This window comes from Acomys minous (assembly GCF_964271855.1).
Source record: "Acomys minous genome assembly, chromosome: 16".
Classification (NCBI taxonomy): domain Eukaryota; kingdom Metazoa; phylum Chordata; class Mammalia; order Rodentia; family Muridae; genus Acomys; species Acomys minous.
In genome coordinates this window covers 97,676,890-97,702,693 of record NC_140498.1, presented here as the reverse complement: position 1 = coordinate 97,702,693, position 25,804 = coordinate 97,676,890, and the positions used below count along the sequence as shown (strand labels likewise).

General features: G+C 55.4%; 1 protein-coding gene and 1 long non-coding RNA gene across 2 annotated transcripts; one reads left to right on the top strand and one right to left on the bottom strand.

The window, feature by feature from the left end:
• Nucleotides 1-737: 737 nt before the first annotated feature.
• Nucleotides 738-25,804, bottom strand: ULK1 (unc-51 like autophagy activating kinase 1). The gene is made up of 28 exons (XM_084762997.1): nt 25,308-25,804; nt 24,909-25,001; nt 24,783-24,824; nt 14,579-14,611; nt 14,361-14,397; nt 11,757-11,930; nt 11,585-11,658; nt 11,045-11,146; nt 10,025-10,083; nt 9,863-9,945; nt 9,600-9,650; nt 9,202-9,290; nt 8,775-8,922; nt 8,190-8,250; nt 7,785-7,874; nt 7,397-7,522; nt 6,553-6,698; nt 6,358-6,444; nt 5,839-6,107; nt 4,826-5,019; nt 3,977-4,086; nt 3,759-3,902; nt 3,127-3,299; nt 2,834-3,006; nt 2,639-2,757; nt 2,175-2,332; nt 1,485-1,620; nt 738-1,410 (listed from the first exon to the last, which is right to left on the bottom strand). The coding sequence occupies exons 1-28, from the start codon at nt 25,419-25,421 to the stop codon at nt 1,355-1,357; spliced, it is 3,141 nt and encodes a 1,046-aa protein (XP_084619123.1). The 5' UTR covers nt 25,422-25,804; the 3' UTR covers nt 738-1,354.
• LOC311586791 lies at nt 4,376-4,819 on the top strand. The gene is made up of 3 exons (XR_014775659.1): nt 4,376-4,430; nt 4,545-4,572; nt 4,609-4,819. It is a non-coding gene; the product is annotated as an uncharacterized lncRNA (long non-coding RNA).

Here is a 25,804-nt window from a genome sequence, read left to right as displayed (position 1 = left end):
CCAGTTGGCCACAAAGCAATAAATACAACATGTTACATGCAAGGGAGGTCACGGGGTGACTAGGGAGGAGGCTGGTCTTAGAGATCTGTTTTCTTGTACATCCAAGCACAGTGGCAATATTTCAAGTAGTTTTTGTGTGCATGTGGCCTGTAACTCTGAACGTTGTGGACAGAAAGCCCACATCTGCCTTGTGGACACTCAGATACGTTCAAGTACCACACGGACAGAATGGTGACAAACAGAAGGCTAGCAGACCAGGGAGGCCTGTGTCCACCCTGGAGCCTGGAAGACGAGCCTCAGCACAGACCTGGAGCCAGACTGCCGGGACAGCTCCACAGGGGACAGCTGTGCATGTTATATTTCACCCAGCCCTGCCCACTGCACGGGGAGGACGGCGGCTGGGCACTGCCCTTTCTGCCGTCTGACAGGGAAGTTAATAGAGACAGCCAGCCACACACTCATGCACGCTACACGACGGCAGGCAGCCTCTACCACACAGCAGGCAACGCTCTGCCTGCCCTGCCCCCACCCTTCCAATTCTTAAATGTCTGAAGTTTCCTTTTATAAAGAAGAACTGAGTTGGGAGGGTGGGGACACATCTTAGGAGTAAAGTGTGGACGTGAGGACTTTAAAAAGCACAGTGCATCACACGGCACCTGTGCCCAACGAACATTTGAACGTAAGGACTATCCCCTAGAAGGCAAGCCTGCGGCTTTCCTCCAAGGACCAGACACAGATGGAGGTGAACACTGGGCTATTTATACACATAGACATGGTCCTGCATCTATACAGCATCGTGAAGGACAAGAGCCAGGAACGGGAGGCAAGTTCCCAGCAGCCCACACTGCTGGCTGAGGTTCTCCAGTCTCTGTCTGCATAAAGTGCTCTGGTGACTTACAAAGCTGGGTGGGTAGTCTCAGAGGGAGAGGTTCCTAGAGAGATCAAAAGGCCACACCCTTTTTCTTGGCCTAACAATGGGGCAAGTGAGCTGTTAGAAAAACGCTTGCTTTGGCTTGGAGTCAGCAACAGTCTCAGGGCCTTGCCTGTCCACAGGGCTGCCTTGGGTTCCGCAGGTGGCAGATGCCCACGCTCACCAGCCTACCACCTCTCAGCTCCATACCTGCTTGCCAAAGGAGCCAGCTGGGGAAGTGGGCAAGGGAGCTGTCTCTGGCACGCTGATGTCGACCTACCAGCAGAGACTGGCAGCCTAGGAAGCAAGAGTTGCACCAGTCCGCACAGGTCCACTGTGCAGCACCCTGCTAAAGCTGGCTGGCAGCAGTCTCAGCACCATCGGATCAGTGTGGAGGACAGTCTGCCAGGTCCTGGCCCTACCCTGAAGGCTGGCAGCAGGTGGTCAGGCACAGATGCCACTCAGCAGGGCTGAGAGTCTCCTCTCGATGCACAGCTTGCCTGTGAAGGAGAGCGCATGAGGCAGGGAGGCTGCACCCCCCACCCCACCCAGGCTGCCCGGGAAAGACACTCACACTTGGCGATGTTCTCAATGTCCGCCTGGTCTGTGAGTGTGTGCTGCAGCCCCTCCAGCAGCAGCAGGGCTTTGTGATAGCGTGGCACGCAACCCTCTCGGTGCTGAAACATCTCGTCCAGGGCGGCCGACTGCACCTATAGACAAGGGCAGAGCTGGGCCGGGCCGGGCAAAGCACGGATGGCCTGACTGCTCAGCACGCTGCACACTGGATCACCAAGTTCATTTTTAGTTATGTGCTGAGCATAAAAGGGCTAATTATGTCCTAGGGGTAGCTAAGGCCGTTGTGTTGTCTGCTTGGTCTGGGTCCCACCATCAACCCCTACCCCAGGACACTCCGAGTGGCACTGCTGGCGGAATGCAGATTCCTAGCACTGTGGCTAGGACAATGAGCTCGTCAGTAGACGGGGTCACTGCTACCTGAGAAGGGAGAGGTAAGGGAGGCCCCCTTATACTCAGGCCCATAATGTGTTCCTCATGAGATCCACAGTGTGGTCCTCAGAGGCCTCTCGTGCCAGCTGAGGAGGCTGCTACCTGAGCTGATAAGCTGCACAGGGACAGGCCATCAGGTCAGATCACGGGAGGCCCCTGCTGCTTAGACCACCACACCATCTGCAGAGCCCCGGCACCTACCACAACTAGGACCAGTGTCCTAGGCTGCCACACACACAGCACACAGACTGCCTCATACCATCTGCACAGCATGGCTGAGGATGAGCCGCTCAGCGGTGACACCATGGATCCCATCCAGCAGCCGCTGCTTGTCTAGGAAGAAGCGCTGAAGCCGCAAGCTGAGGCCCTGGCAGGACACCACGCTGGCCTTATACAGCTCATTCAGTCTGCGCACCACTAGGGCAGAAGTGTCATCATCTCAGCCCCATAGCGCTCCACAGGAAAGCATGTGGGTGGAGGAGCAGGGTCTACCTGGGCAGGAGCTACAACCTCCACCAGCCTGACAGGATCCGTTTCAGCCCCAGGTAGCTCTGTCCTAGGAAACCCACTCACTTACCCTGTGCTCTGAGCATGAGGCCAGGCCCTGAGAAGGCAGGCGGCCAATGGCTCTAGCGTGGCCTGGGGCCTGCTCGGTGGCCTCCCCTCCCCTCTCAGGCCTGCTCACTCCACCCCAGCAACCCCTCCCTGAGCCCTCATCCTTACCCTGCTTCACAGTAGACGAAAGGCAGAGCTTGCCAGCTCGGATCTGGTCAATGGCAGTCTGAAGGCCTGAGGACAGCAGCTCTGCCACCTTCAGGTACAGGACCAGCTGCTCTGCAAAGCTGGAGGCAACACACAGGTCAGAGGCGGGGGCGCGGCGTCCAGGAGCTGTGGTGGCCATGCCCAGGCAGCACTTACCCCCAGTCTTGGCTCAGCTGGCTGATCTGGTCAGCCACTACGCTTTCCTGGAGCTGGTGCTCGGGGCCCCCGGCCGCCTCGCTGGCACTACCCTTCAGGGCTGCAATCTCCAAAACTTGCTGTGCAAATGCAAGTGTGAAGCGCAGGCTGTGCAGGGTCTCCGTGTGCTCTTGCTAGGGAAGCAAGAGAGGTCAGAGCCTGGGACACAGCCGTGTGCAGGAGGCCGACAGGTTCACCTGCCAGCGGGCAAGTTAGCGGGGAACCCATGCTTGTCACCTCCCCACAAGCCTCACCTCCATGAGGGTCTCCTCCGGGAGGTCAGGAGCCTCGAAGGTCACAGCCCCCTCCAAGTTGGCGGCAAGGGGGTCAGCAAGGCTACAGCAGTGGCCTGGGGCAGAGAGCTCAGAGGCCTCACCACAGGCCCCGGGCATTAAGTGGCGGGCAGAGGAGGAGCCGGCAGAGCCCACTGTGGGTAGATGGCTGGTAAGGGATAGGCAGCACACCTGCCTCTCGCCCTGCCACCTCAGGCCCTCAACTCCATCTCTAGAGCTCAGATATTCCTCGGTACACACTCCTCCTTATCCTGATGTTTTAATAGGGAACACAGTCAAAGGTGCCAGGACCCCTAGGGCTCCATCTTAAAGCACCCTAGCTCCCCAATTCTTAAACCCACATCTGCCCAGAGATGGTGGTGAAGCCATGTGTGAAAGGGCTGCTATAGGCATGGCAAAACACCACTGCCATCACTGTGAAGTGGCAGGACCCCCGTGGATGTGTTCTGGAACCCAGGATCTTGGGTACCATCACTGCTCCACATACATGCTGGGAACGCCAGACCTTCCTACTTGAGACTGTGCTACAGAACAAGGGTTACCTTCACAAGTCCCCATCCCAGGGTGCAGCATTCACGTGGCACAGACCTTACCTGAGAACATTCTGGTGCGGGGGCCCTGGGGCGGTGTGGACCCGCTGGGTGGGGAGCCCACAGTGAATACCACAGGTGCTGGGCTGCTGGCCCCTCCAGCACGGGGTCCTGGATGCAGGGTCCCTCCAAAGCCAGCAGAGGGAGCTGAAGAACAAGGCAGGCTCAGGGACCCTCCAGGGCCAGACCCTCCCCACGTACCCCTAGAGACCCTCACATACCAATCTCCATAGGTCTCTCCTGCAAGCTGTCGGTGCTGCCTGAGTCAGAGGCCTGCGTCCCAAAGGCAGCCTTAAGCAGCAGGTCTGTAAGGCGGCTGGTGCTGAAGGACCTGAGGAGGCAGGCAGCAGTGGGGAGGCAGTACTGTACGGGGAGGCAGCAGTGGGGAGGCAGCACTGTCTGGGGAGGCAGCAGTGGGGAGGCAGTACTGTCTGGGGAGGCAGCAGTGGGGAGGCAGTACTGTCTGGGGAGGCAGCACTGTCCGGGGAGGCAGCAGTGGGGAGGCAGCACTGTCTGGGGAGGCAGCAGTGGGGAGGCAGTACTGTCTGGGGAGGCAGCACTGTCCGGGGAGGCAGCAGTGGGGAGGCAGCACTGTCTGGGGAGGCAGCAGTGGGGAGGCAGTACTGTCTGGGGAGGCAGCACTGTCCGGGGAGGCAGCAGTGGGGAGGCAGTACTGTACGGGGAGGCAGCAGTGGGGAGGCAGCACTGTCTGGGGAGACAGCACTGTCCGGGGAGGCAGCAGTGGGGAGGCAGCACTGTCTGGGGAGGCAGCACTGTCCGGGGAGGCAGCAGTGGGGAGGCAGTACTGCATGGGGAGGCAGTACTGCATGGGGAGGCAGTTCTGCATGGGGAGGGCCTCTGGCCCTGTCTCTGCACACAAGCATAGCTCAGGCCAGGCGTAAGCAGCTGCACTTCTCTAACTAACTCACTTCATCTTTCACACAAGGCAAGCAGGCTGGACGGCAAGTGCCCGCGACCTGCCACACACGGGCAGCAGCAGCACCGGACGATCGTGGTCAGAAATGGTAGGGAAGACAGCTCCTGAACACAGCCCTCGCAACCCCACTTACCGGCCAAAGGGGCCCCTGGTGTCTTCAGCAGGCCGCAGGCCAGAGCCCAGCTGCTGGCCCTGAAACGGACCCGCCTCTGAGAGGTCAGGCAGTGTGCGGTTCCGAGGTGGTGTCATGACTACACCCTGCCGAGCCAACAGGGTCAGCAAATTCTGAGAGCTGGGGGCTTTGGGGAAGTCAAACGAGGGCCCAGCCTAGGAGAGGAAGACAGTACTGAGAAGGCCCAATGGACTAACAGGACTCAGAACCCACAGCCCACAATGGGCCCCACTGAGGAAATCCTTCCTTCCAGACCAAAGCCCAAGGGTATGTGTATAGGCTCTTACAGCATGAGGTGGCCTGTTTGGGGACCCCTTTCCCAAAAGGAAAAATAAGAAAGGAGTTAGAGGGCTGGAGAGATGGCTCAGAGGTTAAGAGCACTGACTGCTCCTCCAGAGATCCTGAGTTCAATTCCCAGCAACCACATGGTGGCTCACAGCCTTCTATAATGTGATCTGGTGCCCTCTTCTAGCCTGCAGGTCTATGTTTAGGTAGAGCACTGTATACATTAAAAAAAAAAAAAAATCTTTAAAGAAGATGGACTTAAAAAAAAAAAAAAAGAAGATGGACTTCTGTGACGTCTTGAAATGCCTCATCATGCAGCCAATGCTGCCTCAGGACTCAGACCCTTCTGAAGGCGGGGCTTACAGCTATGTGCCACCGTGAGTTAGAGCTTTCTCTTCTGTACCCCTACACATCTTAGTAAGCACCCGCTGGTACCAAACTACTAGCATGGTGCCTAGTAAAGAGACAAAGGGCCCAGGCTTTCTTCCCAAGGCTGAACTGCAGGGCCTGTCAGGGAACCTGGTGGGCCCAGCTGTGTGAGGCGTCACAGGTGTCCCACCAGGAGCCAGTTCCTCTCATTTTTTCCCTTCCCTAACCCCACCAGGCAGACAAGACACAGAGACTGGGTCCTTCCCCACCTCATCTCCCCCAACAGAGCTCACTCCTTCCTAGCCCCTCCGAGCCATTACCTTGGTGGGAGAGCCTAGGATGGGGGGCAGGGGACTCCGCTGTAGGAAGTCAGGCAGCTTAGGTGAGCCACGCAGTGGCCGGCAAGACTGTAGCCCTGGGCATGGCTGGGGTGCGCTGGCCTGGGGTGCGCTGAAGGTGGCTCCCAGTGGGTCTGTCGGGGGCTTAGGCAGCTTGGGGCGCACAACATGGAAGTCGGACAGGTTGGGGGCGCTGTGCAGGCGGCAGCCCAGCCCAGTGGTTCGTGGAGAGTGCTCAGGCACAGAGGAGCCTGGGTACAGGGACAGGCTGCATTACTACCCTCAGGTCCCTCTGCCAGACACACTCCACGAATACAAAAATCCTTACAGAAAGTCTCCCTGGGAGCAGAGGCACAGAAGAGCTCAAAAACCTGTGCAAAGCCACACAGCTGTGGAGTACCAGGAATCTCATGACAACAGGAGGGAGGCCCCAGGCCAGGAGTGAGCTAAGCCCACGCCTGCTCTACAGATGCTCTGGTCAAGGGCTGTGCCCACACCCACCTGGCCGTGGTGACCTGCCAGCTCGCATATCAGCTCCTTGTGGGGAGGGCACTCTGCTCCAGCTGGGCCGCTCAGGGATGGTTCCCACTGGTAGGAAAAGGGGTGCTCCGTCAGACCACAGCAAACAGAGGGGTCATTACACCCAGCCCACCCACAGGTAGGGAAGAAATGCCCACCAGTTCCCATCCCCATCACCTTGGGGAGAGGGTGTGTAGGGACGGCCACCTCCTAATGACAGCTTCCTGGCCAGCATGGCTCCATCAGTGTGGGATGGGGGTGATGGGCTGGCCCGAGCAAAGCCCAAGGGGCTAGTGCTATCTGTCCTTCCGATGGCCGAGGACCTGCACACAGAGCCAGGGCAGGTAAAGTCTCACCCATATCACTTATAGCCCCGCTCTGCTTCTCCTGGCTGTGCTGGTACAGTCACCACAACCACAGCTTCTCCTGGCTGTGCTGGTACAGTCACTACAACCACAGCTTCTCCTGGCTATGCTGGTACAGTCACCACAACCACAGCTTCTCCTGGCTGTGCTGGTACAGTCACCACAACCACAGCTTCTCCTGGCTGTGCTGGTACAGTCACCACAACCACAGCTTCTCCTGGCTGTGCTGGTACAGTCACCACAACCACAGCTTCTCCTGGCTGTGCTGGTACAGTCACCACAACCACAGCTTCTCCTGGCTGTGCTGGCTTACAGTTACTACAAGTACTACCAGTTGCCTCCTGTGGCTTACAGGAAACACCAGACACAGCTTGCAAAGACGGGTTTTATGAGCTCAGGAGCCCCCAGTGGTTATAAGAATTCAACAAACTAGCCGGGCGTGGTGGCGCACACCTTTAATCCCAGCACTCGGGAGGCAGAAGCAGGCGGATCGCTGTGAGTTCGAGGCCAGCCTGGTCTACAAAGTGAGTCCAGGATGGCCAAGGCTACACAGAGAGACCCTGTCTTGAAAAAAAAAAAAAAAGAATTCGACAAACTGCAGGACTGCCCCACAGGACAGCCATGGCAGGGCTCTCACCAAGGTCAGGGTCACTAACCGGGCTGCCTGGTGTGGAGTTGGCGACTGCAGGTTCTGCTCGATGCGCTGGTAGTTGTGCACCTGAGTGGGGACAGGAATGGGGACCGAGGCCCCGTACCTGTTGCTGGAAAAGGGACCGGGCCGGCTGTGGAGAGAGGGTAACCACTGCAGAACCCTGGGAAGAGGCTCAGGCCTGAGAGAGCTGAGAGAGCTACAGTGCAACCTATAGAGAGGCCTTGTAGGCAGCATCCTCAGTCCATCCCCTCATCAACCCAGCCACACAACAGCAGGCCTTCAGTGGCCGTGTCTGGCCAGATCTGAGCGAATACAGGAACTTTCGACACAACAGATCTTGGCAAGAAGGATGGCCATGATGCTAAGGCTCGCTGACGCCCGTCTATGCTTACCCAGAGGGGCTGGGAGAACTGCTGCAAGTCGGAGAGGGAGATGGGGTGCGGCCACGGCTCTCTAGGCCAGCAGAGGCCACCAGCGAGCTCCTGGTAGCAGAAGGGAGAGGCAAACACCTTTAGATTGATGTAGCCAAGCCCTAGACGCCCTCAGCAGGCTTCACTGAGTCCTTCCCAAATGTCCTTATTCCCAGCCAAGACTGGACCAGGCAGTATAGCATTGGCTACCCCAAAGGCCCAATTTATCCCCAAACATAAGTCAAGAGGGACTCACCCACCAGGTGTGGTGGCACACAGAGGCAGGTGGATTACTATGAGTTCGAGCCTGGTCTACACAGCAAGTTCAGGATAGCCAAGGCTACACAGAGAAACCCTGTCTCAAAAAAAAAAAGGGGGGGGACTCACCCACTACATAGTAGGCTGTCAGGTGGGGGCTTGGCACTGGCTGCCTCAGCTACCAGATCACCTGTAGAAGAAGACAGCACCTGGCCAAGGTGTCCTCTGCTCTCCTTGGCTCACCTGACCCTCTCTCAGGCTCTCTGTGTTCTGTCCAATGTTCCCTTTCTCCCAGAGTGTGCAGTCGGGGCAGTGCTGTTACATGCTAATACAGCGACTTTGTGGCGTCCCAGAGAAAGGGACATCTACTCCAAGCCACTGGCATGGCAAACCTTCTGAGCCACCTCTGTGTTGTACATATACCACCTGGACCAACCACGTCCTTTTTTTATTTTTTAATGCTCTAGAACCTGACCACAAGGGCTTTCAGACACACCGGTGGTGGTGACATTCTCCCCAGAAAGCTCAAAGCTTTAGAACCCAGTCCAGTGGTCACAGGAAGACAGGTCTGAGCCCCATGCTCAGGACTACAAAGACTCTATGACCACGCCCATATCATGTGCATGTACCCAAAGCTGGCTGACAAAGCTCCTATACCCCCCCTCCCCAACAAACACTGTGAGGCAGGCTGCCTCCCTGCAGAGTGGGGCTGACCTGGAAACTGGGCTGGGACCATGACAAAGTCATCTGTGTCACAAGAATCTTTGCTGCTGCCACCAGAGTCCCGGGAGCCCTGCAGAAAGCCAGCAGCGTCGGCTGGGGAGGTAAGGGTCTTCTGCAGCTGCGGCATCTCCCCTAGGGACTGCAGAACAGAGCAAGGCTGGTGAGCTGGGTCCATAGGCAACCAACCTCCCCAGGGGTAACGCAGACCAGCACAGTGGTGCTGAGCCAAGTGGCTGGGCTTGGACATTTCCTACAACACAGCAGAGTGTGCTCTTTCAAATATTAAAGGCAAGCCCCTCCCCGCCAGCCATACGGGATACAGGCTACACAGATCATGCCTGAAGCATGTAAGAACCAGAGGCAGGTAGATCTATGTCTGCATTCCATAGCCCAACAGAAACCCAAAAAGCCAACTCACCGGTGGAGATGCCAGGTGGGACGCAGAGCTGCTGCTGGAGCTGCTGCCGGACCCTGAGCTTGGGTATGAGGGCACAGGCACAGGTGGGGCTGCAAAAGGGATGTGGGTCACTCTGCACACTGCTGGTCCCCCCCTCCAGCTCTAGAGACGTGGCTGCCCTTGACTGGCATCATCCAGTTCTCACCAGTGACAAGCAGGCAGCAGCAAGTTACACCACCCTGCACTGGTACCTCCAGTGTCCCCAAGCCCATAACATCAGAGCCACCTAGGTACACAAGGCCTTAAAGGAGGCAGAACCAGGTGCCCATCTTTCCAAGGTGTCCCCCAAGATAGCAATGTGGTACTTATAGGGAACATGTTACAAGCCCTATTTGTGCCCAAAACCCCCAGAGACTCACACTTCTTGATGGGGGTGCTGGCATCTAAGAAAGGGTGGTGGAAAAATTCATCTGTGGATAAAGGAGTGAATTATCTTGATGCCCCTGACCCAGACAGCCTGATCCCAGCTACTTAGGCAGAGGCCCAGACCATGGCTCCTGAGAACATGTGGCCCCAACCTCAGCAGCCTTCAGTGTGCCGGCCTTGCTGGGGTTCAGGAGCCCAGCTAACATAATGGCAGCCAGATGTAGGACCCAAGACCAAGCAAGTGGCCTGCGCTCACCAAAGTCCATGCGGTCCTTGTGGTTACGTTGCAACAGAGCTAGGAGCAGCTGCCGCAGGGGAGCTGATGTCTCCCGTGGGATGCTGGGAGAGAGGATGGGTTTGAGTTAAGTTGTGAGCTGCCAGGGTGGACCCACCCTGGGGAGTAGGGAGAGATGCTTACGCAGGAACTAGTGTCTTGTTCTTCTCATAAAACAGACGCAAGTCCTGAGGGCTGCTGGCCTGTGGAGACAGCAATGAAACAGTTACCACAGGGCCCTGACAACTGTCATTGCTACGCCTTTCCAGTACCTTCACTTCCAGAGACCTGATAGAGAAGACCCCTGGGCAGCTCATATGCCACGTGCACCCCCACACATCCCGGAGAGAGGACCCCTGGGCAGCTCATATGCCACGTGCACCCCCACACACCCCAGAGAGAGGACCCCTGGGCAGCTCATATGCCACGTGCACCCCCACACACCCTAGAGCGAGGACCCCTAGGCAGCTCATATGCCATGTGCACACAAGGACAATGGGAAGACAGGTGACAGAGAGAATCACTAGACCCTCTAGCTGAGAAGGGAGTGGCCAGGACCGAACAGGGAATCCCTCACTGAATACCTGCTGGGGGACACATCTGGGAGGCTCACGAGCTGACATCCCAGTGAGAGGTAGCAAAGCTAACTCCTGGCCTGAATGGTCAATGTTGACTAGTAGAAGCTATAATGGCAGCCCTATCAGCTTGGGGACACCCCAGGCGTCAATATCATATCTTGCCAAGGCAGACGCACGCTTGGTTCTCAAATTCCCCTTGATGCAGACTTGCCTCCAGGTGAAGAACACTAATGCTTAGGTTATGTTTTAGATGCAAGGATGGATGGAAGGTCAGGAGATCTTAACCCAGTGTATCAATATTCAGACATGACTCTGATCTCCGGTGGGGCTCATAGCAGAAGTGACCTTTAACTTACCAAGTAAAGAGGTATGCATGGCTTAAGCCCTGTGTAAGAGGGTGCTCTGCTAGGCAGGATGTGCTTGTATGTCAGGGTCAGTAGTGACTGGTCAGGGCCTAGGGCTACCTGACAATAGGAAATGCAGTATTACGGTGACCATGGAACAGTATAGTGAGGGCTTTCATCTAGGGAACACAGGCTAGGACTTTGGGGCTCACTAATCTCTTAATGCCGTGGGGCTCACTCACCTGAAAAGGGGCTTTCCCTGTCAGACACTGGTAGACAATGGTGCCAATGCTCCACAGGTCAGCCTTCCCATCGTAGTGCTGGGACATGATGACCTCAGGGGCCTACAGGGTGACAACACAGATCAGCACTACTGTATACTAGTATGCAGTAACCAGTAACAGGTGCCAGGCAACCAATACACACCACCCAACCACTTGTTTTTTTTTTTTTTGAGACAGGGTTTCTGTGTAGTCTTGGCTGTCCAGGACTCACTTAGTAGACCAGGCTGGCCTCGAACTCACAGGGATCCACCTGCCTTTCCTCTGCCTCCCCGGTGCTGGGATTAAAGGTGTCGCCACCACACCCGGCTAACCCAACCAGTTTTCACATTACAATGGTACTACAACTCTGACTGCAATCCAAAAGGAGGCCAGCTGATCTTTGGAGGGCCTGGCCTTCCTGGAAGGGTCTCAGGTTGGAGGCTGGCCCCTGCCCCTCACTCTTCAGGGTAGCTGGTGTTGAGTTAAGTGGTCCTGAACCATGCATGAACAGGCTCGTACCATGTACATAGGAGAACCACAGAGTGTGGCCGCCATCATGTTGCTCTGGAGGTACCGGGCGAATCCAAAGTCAGCTGCAGGAGAAGCACCCAGATGGCCTGAGCTCAGAACTGCTGTGGGCAGGGTCCCTTGCTGCAGTCTCTCAGGGAGCCACCACCCAAACAGGTCTCACCAATCTTGACTCGGATGTTACTGGGGTTGGCACGGCGACCCCCAGGATTGGACAGCAGAATGTTCTGGGGCTTCAAATCGCGGTGGATGATGCCCTTGCTGTGCAAGAGCTGCATGGCACCAGCGATCTGTTGCAGGAACAGCCTGACGGTGTCTTCACTCAGGGTGCGCATGGCTGTAAAGAAAGCAGACTCAGGGGGCTGAGCAGCATTGCTGCTCCCCAAGAGGCCTCCAACACACAGGGCTGCAAACCACTAGACACCTAGGCCAGCTCATCTTGCAACCGCCAGAAGAAGCTGTTCTCTGTTTATTTCAAGCCTAAAGTCCACCTGCCGCTCTTGCCAAACATTCCTTAAGGACCCCCACTCACAGCAACCCTAACTGCTAGCTCGTGGTGCTGCTGACAGCACTCTGCACTTCCTGGTTGCTGCTTCTCCGTCGACACCTTCTAGGATCTTCCACATCCCTAAGAGAGTCGATCACTAGGCTTTGTCCCTACTTCTGGGGACCTCGTCCACAGTAGCCTCCCAAATGCAAGTTTAAGTAAAAGTAGGTACAGGGGCTGGAAAGATGCCTCAGCAGTTAAGAGCACTTGCTGCTCTCACAGAGAATCTGGGTTTGGTTCTCATCACCTACATGGTGGCTCATAACCATCTGTAACCCCAGGCCCAACGTTTCCAGCACCCTTTGGCAAGTGCCAGGAATGCACCTCGTCTACAGACAGACACATTAGAAACAAATGAAAAGGTTTTATTATTTACTTATTCTGTTTATTTACTCCATCCATCCATCTATCTATCTATATCTGTCTTGGTTTTTCCAGACAAGGTTTAACTGTGTAGCCCTGACTACTCTAGAACTCACTTTGTAGACCAGGCCGGCAGAGAACTCCAGAGTTCTGGGATTAAAGGTGGGAGCTACCACCACCCAGCAAAAAGTATTTTTTTTAAAATGCAAACAAAGCTGGGCATGGTGGTACACACCTTTAATGCCAGAACTCAGGAGGCAGAGGCAGGCAGGTTGCTATGAGTTCGAGGGCAGCCTGGACTACAAAGTGAGTCTAGGACAGCCAAGGCTACACAGAGAAACTCTGTCTCAAAACAAAACAAAAACAACAACAAAAAGTAAATAGAAGGGAACTCGAAGCAGAGCCCTGAGCCCACTGTGTTCAGGCCAGACGGGGTGAAGGCTTCACAATTGGCAACTCACTGATAACCGGATCTGAAAAGGCTGGCAGGCAGACACCGAAACATGTACACCTTAGACACACACACTTGGCACATACAAACTGAAAATAAACAAACTGCTGGAGAGATGGCGCAAAACCAAAATGAGAACAAACAAACATTCCCTTTAGATCCAGCCTGGACTACCCAGCTCACCACAGCCCAATCACTTGACAGACGGGCAGTTGGTGAGGCAGCACTGGAACTGAAACACACACATGCACAGGGTCCGTATGCACCCTGTCTGGCCTGCTCACTCTTCCCTGGGCCATTGATAGTTGGCCAAGGGCCGACCTAACACCTGTGGAGCCTGGAAACTTGCCAGGAACTGCCCAACTACTGAAGGTCGTGGAGGAGGATGTTGTGTGGCTGCCCCAGAGGACAGGAACAAATACTGAGCGGGCAAAGCCAGGCACGGCTCAGCCACGTGAACCTGAGCGTGCAGTGAGCTGACAGGCCATACTGCACCTGCGGCCAGGAGCGCACAGTCAGCGCAGCTACACCTACTGCACAGCCGTCTCAGCCGACTGCACAGGGCCCTCAGACCCAGGGTCTTCTCTGATGGCTCAGCTAGAAGCCAGTGCCCAGGCTTGGGCGTGTCCTGGGGTCCAGTAGAGGGAGGTGCCAAACACCAGGGCCTGTGTGCCTTTGGAGAAAGGTGCTTGGAGATGCCGTACCCTTAAGAGGAGGCTACGGAGCTGCTACTTCTGTCACAGCCTAAGGCAGAAGGCACCATCTAGGAGGGACTGCTTTGAGCCATCGATCCCTGCTGGTGTCTGCCAAGGGGTGTCTGCCACTCTGACTGAGTCATAGATAGCCACTGCTCCCTTCTAGGCCTTGGGCCTTGGGCCCTACATCGTCTCCACTTGCCCTGCTCTCCAACCCTCAGAGACCCATGGAAGAGATCCGGAACTCCTTCACTCTGCTCACCAAGCCCCACCATTTGCTGTGTGCCAGCGGCCCCTGAGCTCTCCTGCTGCCTGAAGCTTCCCTGCTCTGCCTGGGGGCCCCTCTCAGCCGGTACCCATCAGATACTCCCAGAGAGCTCTCTTGGCACAACTGCACAATACTCTAACGCTGCCCACTGGCCCATCATGAAAGCTGTGCCTCCCTATGTCCATGGCTGCCAGTGCTTGCTGGACCCACCGACCCTGCTCATGTCCTCATCCGGGGCAAAACAGAACCCGACTATTCTGCTTCTGCCACCCACCTAGCATGGGGGAGACACTCCATAAATAGCTGAGGTGCTCAGACTGAAGGGCAGTAAGAGCTGGGTTCACTTCCTATTCAGCCCAAGCAGCAGGATCAACGCCACAACCCAGCAGGGGCAAAGCAAGCTGGCAGCATCTGAGGCCGCAGTCTGGGGTGTGCCTACTCACTGTGCAGGTAGTCAGCCAGGTCTCCACCATTACAGTACTGCAAAAGACAAGACAGATACCATCAGGACACGGCCAGAGAACCTCCAGACTCTGAGCCTTCCTAGACTCTTTAGCCCCATACCTTTCCAGTGCAGGTATCCCCAAAATCCCAGCTAGGAGTGTCGATAGTTCATGCTTATACTCGTGTACCCCTGTGCCCTGGCTCCATGGGAACTCACCTCCATGACCAGGTAGACAGAATTGGCCATTTCCTGTAAGACAGAACAAGCCATTTGAGATGGGAGAGTACACTGTATAGTCTCACACTGGACATTACTTAGAAGAGCACACGGGACAACAGGCACCCTCAACATGCCATCTATCCAAGTGGCTTGAAGCTGAATGAACATGGCCAGGCCTGTGTCCATTGTGGTGAGGACACCTGTGGCAAATGGCTTGGGGAGTGTGTACCTGTTGTCACGGTCATACTAAATATGGCCTTGGTGCTTGAGACCCCATCTCCACAAGGCTCAAGGCATGAAAAGGCTGATATGTATGTGGCTCATGACCTAGGAAGGTAACTCCTGCCCAAAGGGAGCTGGCCTTGATGCTTAGGCTCAAGCGCTACTCTGCTCCCGGCTCTGGAATCCACAAACCAGATTACAGGCTGGTACTGTCAGGCTGGGTCAGCAACAGGAAGGTCTCCTCCGTCCACTGCTCTGTCTCAAGCTCAGGCAAACCCTCACCTGGGTACCGGTATGGTCCCTACTCTAGTCAAGTACCCAGCAATAACAGCCTGCTGTGAACAGGGACCATCCATTCGACAGGGCCAAGCCCCACGCTGTGGTGCCTCCCTTAGTAAATCACTCCTCATAACCACAACCACCACCACCCTCACAGCCCGCATTGACAAACTCGGGACCCCGGGGCACCAAGCCAGACAGGCCAGATCTAAACAACCTACAAGTCTTTCTGCAGGCAGCATGATCCCTGAAATGTAGCAGCCAGATGGACAGTTGGTCTTGGGAACCACAGGAAAAAGGCCTCCCCACTCCAGCCCCACCCTATTCCTCCAGCACCTCCTGCTCCTAAGGAACTCAGCTGAAGATGGAGAGGGCCCAGACCAAAAAGAGACTGCAGACAAAGTGTTTCTCATAGCCTGCAGGGGCCCGATGGGGGCAGAAACCCTCAGCCCCAGATGCCCCCAGCACAGCCCCCATGGCTACAGCCTGCACATGAACTCCTCATGATCGACAGACACAAAGTATCTAAGCACCTAGGATGTGAATATACAAAGAGCCCTCCCATGTGCCCCAGAGCTGCACCAGCGAGGTTGGGGAGCCATGAAGTGTGCTCAGGCAGTCCGGCTGTCCCACTCCAGTGTGTTCCTAAGACTGACAAACTGGGTGTAGCCCATGTGGGAGGCTAGTCACAAAGACAGGCCTAGACTGCTTTGTGAAGGCCTGAAGGCCAGAACCCACGGCCCTTCCTCAGCTGCCCTGCCCTGCCAGAGATGAGGAGCCTCGGCTTGGCCCCATCTGGCTCTACTCTCACCTCTGCCTCCCAGGCCAGCTGCAGGGGACAGACTCTGGGCAGGTCATGCTCTGTAGGGCCCCCAGTCTGAGGAGCCACAAAAGGAGGGCAGAGGAACAAACCAGGAAGGAGGTTAGGGGCCCAGAATGGAGGGATAATGTCTAGGTAGGATGGAGACCAAATTGAAGAAACCACCTGAGGCTCCTTCCGCTTGGCTGAAGCGGGAGCTAGAGAGCTCAAGGCACAGCCAAGGCCACAGACACACAACCGGCTCCTTCTGTATCTAAGAGGGCTTGTCTCTGCAGCACCAGCACAGGCAAGGCAGGCCTCTGGTGTCACTTGTGGGACACACACACATCAGAGGGGTGACAGGTAGGGACCCAGGCCTGTCTTTATCATTAGGACATGGTCTGTCCCAGAGCCTCAAACTCATCTACCCAGCCAGGACAAGCAGGAACAGTGACAAGGACAGATAAAAGTTCTGGGAAGTGGTACCTCCCCTAGTTTTTTTTTGTTTTGGTTTTGGTGTTTGGTTTTTGGAGACAGGGTTTCCCTGTGTAGCCTTGGCTATCCTAGACTCACTTTGTGGACCAGGCTGGCCACCCGTAGTATTAAGCTAGGATCCCAACCAAGCGCTACAGATAGCAGCTGTCACCTGTAAACGTGTCCTGACACACAGCAACTGCCTGCTGCCTCCCTAGAAGCAAAGCTGATGTGAACCACAAGGCTTCAGCAACTACACAGCCTCTCCCAGAAGGGCTCTGGTAGACTGGGGTCCACAATTCACAACAGTCAGCTTGTCACCCCACTCTGACCTCCTGTCCCAAGAGAGCAACGAGCACTCCCACCAGGCCTGAGCTGTGGCCTTACTGCCCCACTAGTAGCACCATCTTGGCAAGCCCCCTCAGGCCTGTTCCTCGAACCTTCTGTCCCACTGCTCCATCTCCCTGAGCCCCACAGGGAACCAGGCACAGGATGTTCCCCAGCCAGTTTCACAAATGAATGAGCCAAGACCCAAGAAACCAAGAAACATGCCCAGCTCTGTGCAGCAGCGGGGCTCGCCCGGGCAGGCTGGCTTTCATGCCGTCTTCCAGCCCCTGCTTAAGCCAACACCCAGCCAATCCCGACCAACTTAGACCATTCCTGCCTGGCTTCCAGGGCTAGGCCGTGCTGCCTCCAGCCTGGGAGGAGTGAGGAGTTGAGGCAAACTGCAAAGCAGGAAGGCCTCTAAGCAAGACCTTTTCCAGGGCCACAGGCCACCTAGACCTGTCCCTCCATGATGACGGGGTGCCCTCCTCTGCAACAGGCACCACCGTCTCCAGCCTCTGCTCAGCTCGAGTGGAACTTCAATCCCAGCACACAGTGCAGGCTACTAAGCAGAGAGCAGACAGCAGCCACCCAGGCTCCCACACTGAGCACCACGGGGAACACCCTAGGCAGGCTCCCAACACTGCCGTCTGCCAGCCAGGTCCCATCACCCAGCCCGTGAAGGGAGGAGGGTGACAGAGGGTGGCCAGTGGGCCAGTCCCAGCTGGCAGTAGAGCAAGGCAGGTCTTGGAGGCAGACACTCTTTTGCCGAGCTTCCCTTCCTGTGTGAGGGGAAGACTTACTCACAAGGACAACAGACACTTCAGATGGAGAACAGAGTCAGCACCTGCAAGGGCTGGGCCTGCTATCCTCAGCATGCACTGCTGGTCTAAGAGTCCAGCATCCTGGGAAGCTACGGGCATCTGGGCACGTAGGAGGCTGCCCCGCCCCAGACACTGACATATTTTGCTTAATAGGATCCCAGCTCTCCACCCTCTGCCTGCTCCACTCTCGTCTGGTGATCTCAGGCTGGATCTGGCAGGCGGGTGTCGAGCACTGACCCACTTAACTCCTGAGGAGCCAGGTTTCTGGACTACAGGCGGTGACAAGGCTGACAGAAGGAAGGCCAGCTCATAGCACTGGGGGGGGGGGGCTGTCTGTGTGACTGTGAGCATGTGACTGTGTGTGTGACTGTGAGTGTGTGAATGTGTGTGCCTGTGTGACTGTGAGTGTGTGTATGAGGCGGTGAGTGTGTGGGACTATGAGTGTGTGGTTGTATGTGTGGCTGTATTTGTGTGACTGTGTGTGAGAGAGTGTGTGTGAAAGTGTGTGTGGGGGTGTGGGGGTGTGTAAAAGGAAGGTCCACTTGACCACAGTGGGCTCCAGCAGCCACCCATTGTTGCAGCCTCCTGGAGGAGACACGTTGCATCCAGTAGGGTCTGCAGGCCTCCGGTCATGCACCAACTTCTGCACTGTGAATAGCCAGCCCCTCTCTGAGACCTCAAGATAGTGCAGAGGAGCAGAGTGGTTCCTTAGGAATAGCTCCACGGAATTCCTCTCTGGGACTGTACTCCTAAAATCTATCTACAGCAATCCTGACCAGTGTAGACACTACAGTCAAAAAGGTGCCTCCTACTCGCCACCAAAAGCCAGAAGGCTTCCCTCAACAAAGAAACAATCTCCTTGCAAGAAGTACACAGGCCAGGCAGACATGAGACCAGACCAGAGCTACAAGGGGCAGGCACCTCTGGAACTTGGCGTCTATCCCACACAGCCAGAGGCTTTAGTGTGGATTTCATCACAAGCTTTGCACCCTCAGTATTTTTATGTTATCTACAACTCAAAAGGTAAAATCCTTGGTCCAGCAGGTAAAAGAATCTGTCAGCAGGCCTGACAACCTGAGTTGAATTCCTGGTTCAACATCAACCCATCATTTCAGACTTAAAAAGATAAATTAGGGTCGGGTTTAAATAGCTGGAAAGGTGGCTAGAGAGCATTTGTTTTACCGGGTGGTGGAGCACGCCTTTAATCCCAGTGCTTGGGAGGCAGAGGCAGGCAGATCTCTGAGTCTGAGATAGTTCCACATCAGCCAGGGCTGTTACAGAGAACTCGTCTCAAAAAACCTAAATAAATAAATAAACTAATTAATTAATTACTAAAGGGAGGTGCTGCAGAGAAGGCTCAGTGTTTAAGAGAACTGGATGCTGTTGCAGAGGACCAGGGTTTTACTCTCAGCACCCACATGGGGGCAACCACCTGGAATTCCAGTTCAGGGATCCAACACCCTCTTTCCTCCTTTACAGACACCAGGAATGCCAGTGATGCAGGCATATATTCAAGCAATACACCCATAGATATGAAAATAAAAGAATTAAAAAAATAAAACAAGCAAGTTCAGTATAGTGGCGCCCATTTGTAACCCCAGCATCTAGCAGGATGAGATAGGAGGATCACAAATCCAATGCCAGCTAACGCTACATATCTGAGCGCTGGATGCATTGATGGTGTATGCCTTTAGTCCCAAAGTGAAGGGAGCACTATCAGAAATTCATGGAGTTTAAGGTTAGTTTGGATTTAGGAAACCCTGATTTGAAAAACAAAGAAAGAGTTGAGTGTGGTGGCTGTGGTAGTGCATGCCTTTGATCCCAGCACTGGAAAGGCAGAGACAGACAGAACTCTCAAATTCAGAGCCTGCCTACATAGTGAGCTCCAGACCAGTTTGGGATACACCTGTTTTAAAAAAAAAAAAAAGGGAAGGAAAAGAGAGAAAAATGTATATTCCGTTTTGCACGTATACAGGCTGCTGCTGACTTACTTGAATTCTGGCCTATCTCTGACTGAACCCACAAGATAAGAACGATCTCCAGCCAGGCGTGGTAGGCACACCTGTGATCCAGCACTCGGGAGGCAGCGGCAGGTGGGTCTCTTGAGTTAGGGCCCAGCCTAGTCTACAGCGTGAGTCTAGGACAGCCAAGGCTACACAGAGACCTTGTCTTGAATAACAAAAACAAAAACAAAAACACACCAAAAATCAAAAACAAAAGGCCTTTCTCCACTGTGAGTGGGAAGGCCACAACCAAATGCCCATCCCAGGCCAACAGTAACTGCAGGCACTCCCCTAACCCAGACAGAAGAACTGGGAGCTGGTCTGTCTGCAAGGTGGAGGTGAGTCAGCCTGGGACAACCTGGCAAGGCGTAGGGCTTCAGAGAACCGGCCAGACAGCGTACTCATCTCCAGGGAGTCATAAACAGCAAGGCTGGCAGGTAGACAGGGACTGAGCAAGCCCACCTATGGCAGCACACAGTGTGAGATGGCAGGAGAGAGCCTGTATCACCCTGAGTGTTCCTCCCCATCGCTCTGGTGGAGCTCAGGGACCTAGGCTGGACCATCAGCACGACCAGGAATAGGAAGGAGCTGGCATTATGGTTTGGTTTTGATTGTGGGGGACAGGGTCTCACTATGTAGCTCTGACTGGCCTGGCACTCACTGTGTAGACCAGGCTGGCCTGGAACTCAGGGATCTGCCTCCCATGGGCTGGGATTGCCCTGCACCCACACCTGGTCAGTGTCATGTGTGGTCTGAATATGCCAGCACAGGTGCCCATGTTTGAACACTTGGTCCCCAGCTGGTGGCAGCATGGCTGGGGCGGCCATGGCCAGGCACCTGCAGGCTGATGGCCAACTAGAACCTGAAGCCGAATTAAACTCCTCCTCCCTTAAGCTGCTTCTGCCAGGTGCAGGAAGGCAGCCTGCATGGGGGCTGCCCTGGCGAGAGCCTTTGTCTCAGACACACAGACCAAACACAAGCGAGGGGAGGGTCACACACCTATGTGTGACCTATCAGAGACAAATCACCAACACTTGCATAGACAGACAGCACCAAGTGGGCAGCTTTAAGAGCCTGACCTCAGGTTGTCACCACAGACCCTGGTCTTTGCAGGAGCAAGCACAGGCCATGAGGAGACAACTTGCTGCCAGCCTGACATAAAGCGACAAGGCAAGGCGACACTCAGGGTCAGACCCTCAGAGACGACAGCACCCTGCTTCCAACATGGGAGACAAAGTGTATTTGTTTACCACTACTCAAGATGCCGGCCATGAGGCCTCAGCTGTTAAGAGCACTGGCTCTTGTGTCAGGTGTGGTGGCGCACGACTGTAATCTCAGCACTGGGGAGGCAGAGGCAGGTGGATCGCTGAGAGTTCGAGGCCAGCCTGGTCTACAAAGGGAGTTCAGGACAGTCAAGGCTAACATAGAGAAACCCTGTCTTGGAAAACAAACAAACAAAAGCAAAAGACTTCTGCCTGTTCCCTTTCTTTCTTTCTTTTTTTCTTTTTTTTTAAGACAAGGTTTCTCTGTGTAGCCTTGGCTGTCCTGGACTTGCTTAGTAGACCAGGCTGGCCTCGAATTCAGTTATCTGCCTGACTCTGCCTCCCATGTGGTTGCTGGGAATTGAACTCAGGACCTTTTGGAAGAACGGACAGTACTCTTAACCTCTGAGCCATCTCTCCAGCCCTTTTCTTTTCTTTGTTTCTTTCCTTTTCTTTTTTTTTGGTTTCTCGGTGTAACGGCTCTGGCTGTCCTGGAACTCGCTCTGTAGATCAGGCTGGCCTCGAACTCAGAGATCCACCAGCCTCCACCTCCCAAGTGCTAGGATCAAAGGTGTGCGCCACCACTGTCCAGCCTATTTTTTATTTTTTTTTTTATGTGCATCAGTATATATCGGTGTCAGATCTCTTAGAATTGGAGTTACAGACAGCTGTGAGCTGCCACATGGGTGCTGGGAATTGAACCCAGGTCCTTTTGAAGAGCAGGATAGTGCTCTTAACCACCGAGCCATCTCTCCAGCCCAAGGATCTATTTTCTAATGCCTAGCATCCTTCTTGGACAACTCACAGCTGCCTATAACTCTAGCTACAAGAGATGTAGCATCTGGCTGGGCATGGTGATACACACCTTTAATCCCAGCACTCGGCAGCAGAGCCAGGTGGATCCCTGAGTTCCGAGGTGGGGGGAGAGAAATGATCTGCTTCTGGCCTAAACTCATACATATACATGAGTAAATAAATCTTTGTGCATGTATTTTGTTTTGTTTTTTCAAGACAGGGTTTCTGTGTAGCCTTGACTGTCCTGGATTCACTTTGTTGTCCAGGCTGGCCTCGAACTCACAGCAATCTGCCTGCCTCTGCTTCAAAGTGCTGGGAATAAAAGCATGCACCAGAACACCCAGCCTGAATAAATAAATAAATCTTAAACAAAACAAAACAAACACTAGCCTTATGATGTCGGTGCATGCCTTTAACCCCAATCAGGAGGCAGCAGCAGTCGGATCTCTGTGTTCAAGGCCAGCCTGTTCTTCAGAATTAGTTTCAGGACAGCCAGGGTTACACAATGAAACCCTGTCTCAAAAATAAATAAATAAATAAATATAAAAAACCAACCAACCAACAAACAAAAACACTAGTAAGATTTGACTGAAGAGATAAGCTTTGAGCCAGTGCAACCTCAGGAGATGGACAGCTGCCAGATGAACACTGTCTCTCTGGGGCTATTTGACAACAGTCACTCAAACTACAGTATGTACACCTCTCGCCAGATGAACACTGGCACTGTCTCTCTGGGCCATTGGACAACAGTCACTCAAGCTACAGTATGTACACCTCTCGCCAGATGAACACTGGCACTATCTCTCTGGGGCCATTGGACAACAGTCACTCAAGCTACAGTATGTACACCTCTCGCCAGATGAACACTGGCACTGTCTCTCTGGGCCATTGGACAACAGTCACTCAAGCTACAGTATGTACACCTCTCGCCAGATGAACACTGGCACTGTCTCTCTGGGCCATTGGACAACAGTCACTCAAACTACAGTATGTACACCTCTCGCCAGATGAACACTGGCACTGTCTCTCTGGGCCATTGGACAACAGTCACTCAAACTACAGTATGTACACCTCTTGCCCAGGGCTCCGACTTCTAGGAATCCATCTACATGTCTATCCTAGCCAAGAGCCCAAGGACAGTCATGACCACATTTCGGCTTGCCAGAATCCCAGAATAGCTTGTGTCCCTCAGGAGGGGTTAGGGTAGTAAAGTGAACCACAGCAGTCAAGCCCTAGGCACCACATGGCCTTAAATAACCACAGCAGCAGAGAAACAGCAAACAGCACCTGTGTTCCCAGTGTCCTAACCTGCGGCCTGACAGAGGAAGTGATGGCACAGCATGTGTGGCCCAACCCAGGTGACCATTTCGTGGCAGCCACCTCTCAACACTGGGCCTGCGAGCTACCATTCCAGTAGAACCAAGTGTGGGTCTTCAGAGCAGACGAGACATCAACATGTGACAAGAAACTGAAGCTTCTTGCCTTCCCCAAGAGACCATGGAGGACAGTGAGGTAGACGGCAGCAGCTGCCATCTCTAGGGAGTAACCTCAAAACTGTGGAGACGCCTAAGAGGAGAGAAGGACAGCTACCCTCCTCTGCACAAGGACTGGAGAACAATTCCCCTCCCCCCACCAGACCAGGTCTCTGTGTAGCCTTGGCTGTCCTGGACTCACTTTGTAGACCAGGCTGGCCTCAAACTCAGAGGCCTCCTGAGTGCTGGGACTAAAGGTGTGCGCCACCACTCCCGGCTCAAAGTGGATGTCTTAAATATCAAGGATACTGAGCAACAACCCACATGCCACGGGGCGAAGGGCCTGAGTCCTTGGGAGAGGGCAGGGACTGGCATCTCTCAGCATTTCTCTCCGGGCAGAGGAAGCCACAGCCTTGCCAGTCCTGGAGGACATGGCAGTCGGGGCTTGGTGAGATGAAGCAGAGCAAGTGAAAGCCAAGGGCTCAAGTCTTGAGTGGACCTAAGCATTATCTGTTCAGTTCTAGCCAGACCACCGTGGAAACACCCTGCAAGGGGACTGTGGGAGGCCGGAGGGGACCACAGGGTGCAAAGAGCCAGAGTCTGTCGCTAATCTACTCAGCCTTGGGTTCTCTAAGAGGCACACGGGCTGTGCTGACCTGGCCCTTCCTGGAGCACGGGATGGGGGCAGAAAGAGGCACGGGGAGGGAAGGAAAGGCAGGCTCAGAAGGGCAACCTCCTGGACCCAGTACACAGTGTCTCCAGCTGTTGCCAGGTACTCCCTGTCACACTGGACCTAGGCCCTGCTCATGTCACCTCATGACATGTCACAGCCCCAAAGGTAAAGGTGGAAAAGGAACCCGGGGAGGAAGAGAGGAAGGGAGGGGAGGTGGCCACCAAAACACAGCTGCCCGCCTGAAACTTCCCTCAGCCAGGGTTGGTCCCGTGGCCCCAGTAAACAGGTTTCAAAATCATTAGTCAGCATTTTGCTCAGGGACCAGCACCTAGGGTTCCCGGTCCCCACACAGCACATTAAGGGCCTTCAGCCCCTGCCACCACTGGGCTTGGGGACCTGGAGGGCAGCACTGAGGATGACTGGTCAGCTAGCTGGCTTGCTGAGGCAGCCAGTTCTGAGGTGGCGGCATCCTGCTGCCGGGTCCAGTGGGCCCAGCCCCAACTGCCGGCAAGAAGGAATCTCCAGCAACCCCTCCCCCTCCCAGCCTCTGACGCAGGAGTGGGCCGGCCAATGCCAGGCCGCTGAAGCAATGTCAACAAACAAACCCGCCAGCCCAGACAGGTGGGCCTGCCTGGGACACTTAGATGCAGTAAAAGGCCACTAGGTCAGACACTGAGGAGAGGAAAGGGTCCTTATCAACAGGGCGCACTAAACCCAAACCACACACGACGCGAGCTATGCAATCGCCAGAGGTTCAACGCTAGCGTTTACTGCTGCCTTCCTTCCTCAAGAGGCAACAGATAAGCTAGGGAGGCCCCCAAGACCCAGGGTAAGCCAGGACAAACTTGGACCAGAAGAGGGTCTCCCTGGCCCTTTGTGGCCTCAGAAATGGGCAAGCCAGAGACACCACCTTCGGAGATCCAGCTCCCCTACGCCAAATACTAACCTAGAGCCATCAACTGCCCAATGGGGGCACCAGCCCCGGGCAGCCTAGCGCCTGAGACTGTGAATGGGTCACCTGCAAGAATAACATTACCCCTCCCCCAAGCCCAGAGCAGAAGCCTCGGGCCTTACCTGGAAGTCATACAGCGCCACAATGTTTTCGTGCTTTAGTTCCTAGGACACAAACCCAAGTTTCTCATGAGCGAGACAAGAACTGACCCACTCTCTCCCCCTCCCTCGAGGCGGCGGCTGGCTCACCTTCAGGATTTTGATTTCCTTTCCCAGCAGTGTCTGAGACTTGGCAAGGTTCTTTTTGTTAATGCATTTGACGGCCACCTCCAAGTCGTGCCTCTGAAAAGACAGACGTGGACCTTCAGGACCCAGAACGTCCCTCCCTCTGCCCCGCAAGGTGGGAACACATTGTTGGCCTAGGGTGGCTGTCCCAACAAGGGTCGTGGGATGGGAGGACGCCAGAGGCAGGCAGGTAGGCTTCTCTCTCCTGGGCCTGGAATCTGAGCGGATGGAATGCCAGGCTAGGTAAGCACACTACTGGTCTCACATCAGGACTAGGGAATCCTGGGCTGGTGACTCCTGGCTTCTGGCCCTAGAATAGCAGGTGGGTTTCCAGGGCTGGGGGGCCCCGGGAGCCTCACCCACCTCGCGGTGGCGACCCTTGAAGACCACAGCGAAGGCGCCGTGACCAATCAGGTCCTTGCGGGAGAACTCGAACTTGCCCACGGTCTCGACGCCGCCGCCGCGGCCCGGCTCCATGGCGCGCGCGGGCCGGGGGCGCGGGCCCGGGGGCGGCGCTCCGGGGTGCGCTGGGCTCAGGCGACGGCGCGGGAGGCAGGCGGGCCGCGAACGCGGGGCCGGAGGCGCGGGCTCCTGGCCGGGGCCGCGCGCCCCATCGGGCAGGCCTGGGCCGGGTCCCAGTCCCACAGGCCGGCGGACGGAGGGGTGCGCTGCCTCGGGGTCCCCCCCCAGCACCCTTCCGGCGATGACAGTCGGACCCCACTCCGACTCGGCCTTCGGCTCTAACACACTCGGGCTCCGACCCGGGCTCTGACTGACGTTGCGGCCGGGAGCCCCGCGGGGGAAACAAAAGATCCGCGGCACCGGGGCCTCGGAGCCTGAGACGCCGGCGCAGCCGCAGT

Excerpts from the sequence above, each read along its gene's own strand:
- ULK1 (XM_084762997.1), bottom strand. The coding sequence starts at position 25,421 with ATGGAGCCGGGCCGCGGCGGCGGCGTCGAGACCGTGGGCAAGTTCGAG. Across the intron at positions 4,087-4,825 it reads ACCAGGGGCCCCTTTGGCCG|GTCCTTCAGCACCAGCCGCC; the intron begins GTAAGTGGGGTT and ends CTGCCTCCTCAG. Across the intron at positions 3,903-3,976 it reads GGAGAGACCTATGGAGATTG|CTCCCTCTGCTGGCTTTGGA; the intron begins GTATGTGAGGGT and ends CTTGTTCTTCAG.